Source organism: Saprolegnia parasitica, assembly GCF_000151545.1.
Source record: "Saprolegnia parasitica CBS 223.65 unplaced genomic scaffold supercont2.1182, whole genome shotgun sequence".
Taxonomy (NCBI): domain Eukaryota; phylum Oomycota; class Saprolegniomycetes; order Saprolegniales; family Saprolegniaceae; genus Saprolegnia; species Saprolegnia parasitica.
This window is the reverse complement of record NW_012157576.1, coordinates 1-2,145: the sequence shown is the minus strand read 5'-3', so window position 1 is coordinate 2,145 and position 2,145 is coordinate 1. Positions and strand designations below refer to the sequence as shown.

The 2,145-nt window shown below is 58.1% G+C and overlaps 1 protein-coding gene across 1 annotated transcript; it reads left to right on the top strand.

Moving 5' to 3' along the window:
- Nucleotides 1-599: 599 nt before the first annotated feature.
- On the top strand, nt 600-2,107 carry SPRG_18417 (hypothetical protein; the record flags this gene model as incomplete). Its single annotated transcript, XM_012357854.1, has 3 exons — nt 600-1,694; nt 1,777-1,849; nt 1,902-2,107. The coding sequence occupies 3 exons, from the start codon at nt 600-602 to the stop codon at nt 2,105-2,107; spliced, it is 1,374 nt and encodes a 457-aa protein (XP_012213244.1).
- Nucleotides 2,108-2,145: the final 38 nt, after the last annotated feature.

Here is a 2,145-nt window from a genome sequence, read left to right as displayed (position 1 = left end):
GCCAAAACGCTTGCGCGAAGATCGCGATCTGACAGCTTCGAACTTCGTGTTACTGAATTATTTCTTTTAGACCAATGCGGGTGTTGCATTTGACCAAAAATCAGCCAATGCGGTTGCTAAAAGGCAGTGTTAGAGCGATTTTAGACCAATGCGCGTGCGGTATTTCACCCACCACCTAATTGGTACTCCCCATTTGTTAGAACCACACGGGGCACTGTTACAATATCCGGTATGCAGTATCCGGAAATCGGTTGACCTTGATCGACAGTTGGAAGCAGGACGACACTGCCGCCGCAACGTGCTGGCTTGTCAATGGATTGTGTGCGTGAGGCTCGGGTTTGCCCCATGGGATTGCCCCATGGACTGGCTGGTAGTATTTTTTTGGTACATGACGTCGATGTGTCACGAGCATCGCCGAAATCTTCTCTCTGACCTCAAGCTACTGCTGAAATTCAGTGGAGCATTGTAGAGCAGGCAACTCATCGACCATGCTTGAGGTCAAGACGTTCACTCGGCGCGTAGCTACGGCTGGCGTCACTGGCAGCAAATAATTGAACTCGGCTGCACCCGATCGCCCTATGTGCACAAGGCATTTTTCAATGAAGTCGCACCCTCCAGCGTGCGTGTCCATTCCTGACGTGAGTATTGAAGACCACGATGCGCTTCTCGACCTTGCCCACCACGCGCTCAGCGACCTCATTTTGAGTGCCCGCTTGGAGAACAATAGCCGCCTGCCATGGGCACCGCTGGCGTCGTACCCGTCCCAGACAAAAGTGTACACAGCAAACGACCCTCTGGTGCGGGACGCGTTCTATGCGGGCGAAACAACTCTCGAGATGGCGCTCGAGGACGCGATTGCGTTCTTCCGAGTCGACGAGAGAGCCGAGTACCTCGACCACGCGCGCTTGTTGGCGCGCAAGGCGTCGAACGCGTGCATATTGAGCCCGCTGAGCAGCGGCAACTGCGACGACCCTTACCACTATGTCGGGTTGCACTGGCTCGCGCTGCCACTGTCGTCGTCGAGCCTCTTTCACCAGCGCGATATCTGCTACCTTGAAGCCCACGACGCTTTCCATCTGCATGGCGCGCGCGGCTGGGCGTGTGTCGCGTCGTCCGTGCGGCTGCCTTGGTTTCCGTGCCTCGAGATGAGTCACCAGTTGCTCCGCGCTACAATGCGCCGGTCGGGTTACGTGCTCACAGAGCTCAGTCCAACGACGACCCGCGTCGTGCACGTCGTCAACGTCGACATGGGCGGACACATACCGTCGGTGCTTGTGGGCAAGATGCTCAAGGCGCAAGCCGCGTCCGTGGCGCAGCTCGCGCATCGCATCCGGACGCGGGGTACGACGGTCGTGTCGCCACCATCGACGCACTGCGCGTCGTGCCATGCCAAGCTCCACTGCCTCAAGACCAAGGTCGAGTGCCATCGATGCGGCGACATGGTCTGCAAGCGCTGCATTCTCGTCAACGCCCAGTGTAAGAACTGCTGCTACGGCCACCCTGACCGCGTGCGGGCATCAACGTCTCCGGACAACAAGGTCGGGCACCGCCAAACGAGCTCATCGACGGTCATCGCCGAGGAAGACAACGAGGGGGGTCACGACGACCTGTCTACGCTCCGAGTTGGCGCAGAGGCGCAACCATTGCGCCGCACGTTCGTCCAAGGCCGTCGGATCGACTGCCACGTCAGTGTCGTATCCGGATACTCTATCTAATTATAATGCATGCGATTCGAAAGCAGAGGTTTATCCAGCAGTAGCAGAAAGGATGGACAAGCCGCCGGCCAACGACGACGCGCCGCTCGACATCTCGTGCGCCCAATGCTTGGACGATGCGTTCAAGTGCATCAGTACGTGGCCGCGATGGTAGGCTGACGTCGTTGGCTAATGCTGTACGTCTAGCCGTCGGCTACCAAATGACGTACTTCTACCGCCACGGTGAAGTGGACTCGTGCAATGGCCGCTGGACAGACATCCTGCGCTGCTTCCGCATCAAGACGATGAAGCCCACCGACGCCAAAGAGTACCTGAAAGGATCCAACATCGATCCGGAGCGTGAGCCCCATGTCGCGTCCGTCTGGAACCTCAAGCAGCGCCCGGGCTGGTAGTGTAGCCTCGCTGAAGCAAGTTGTGCACTGCTCCTGCA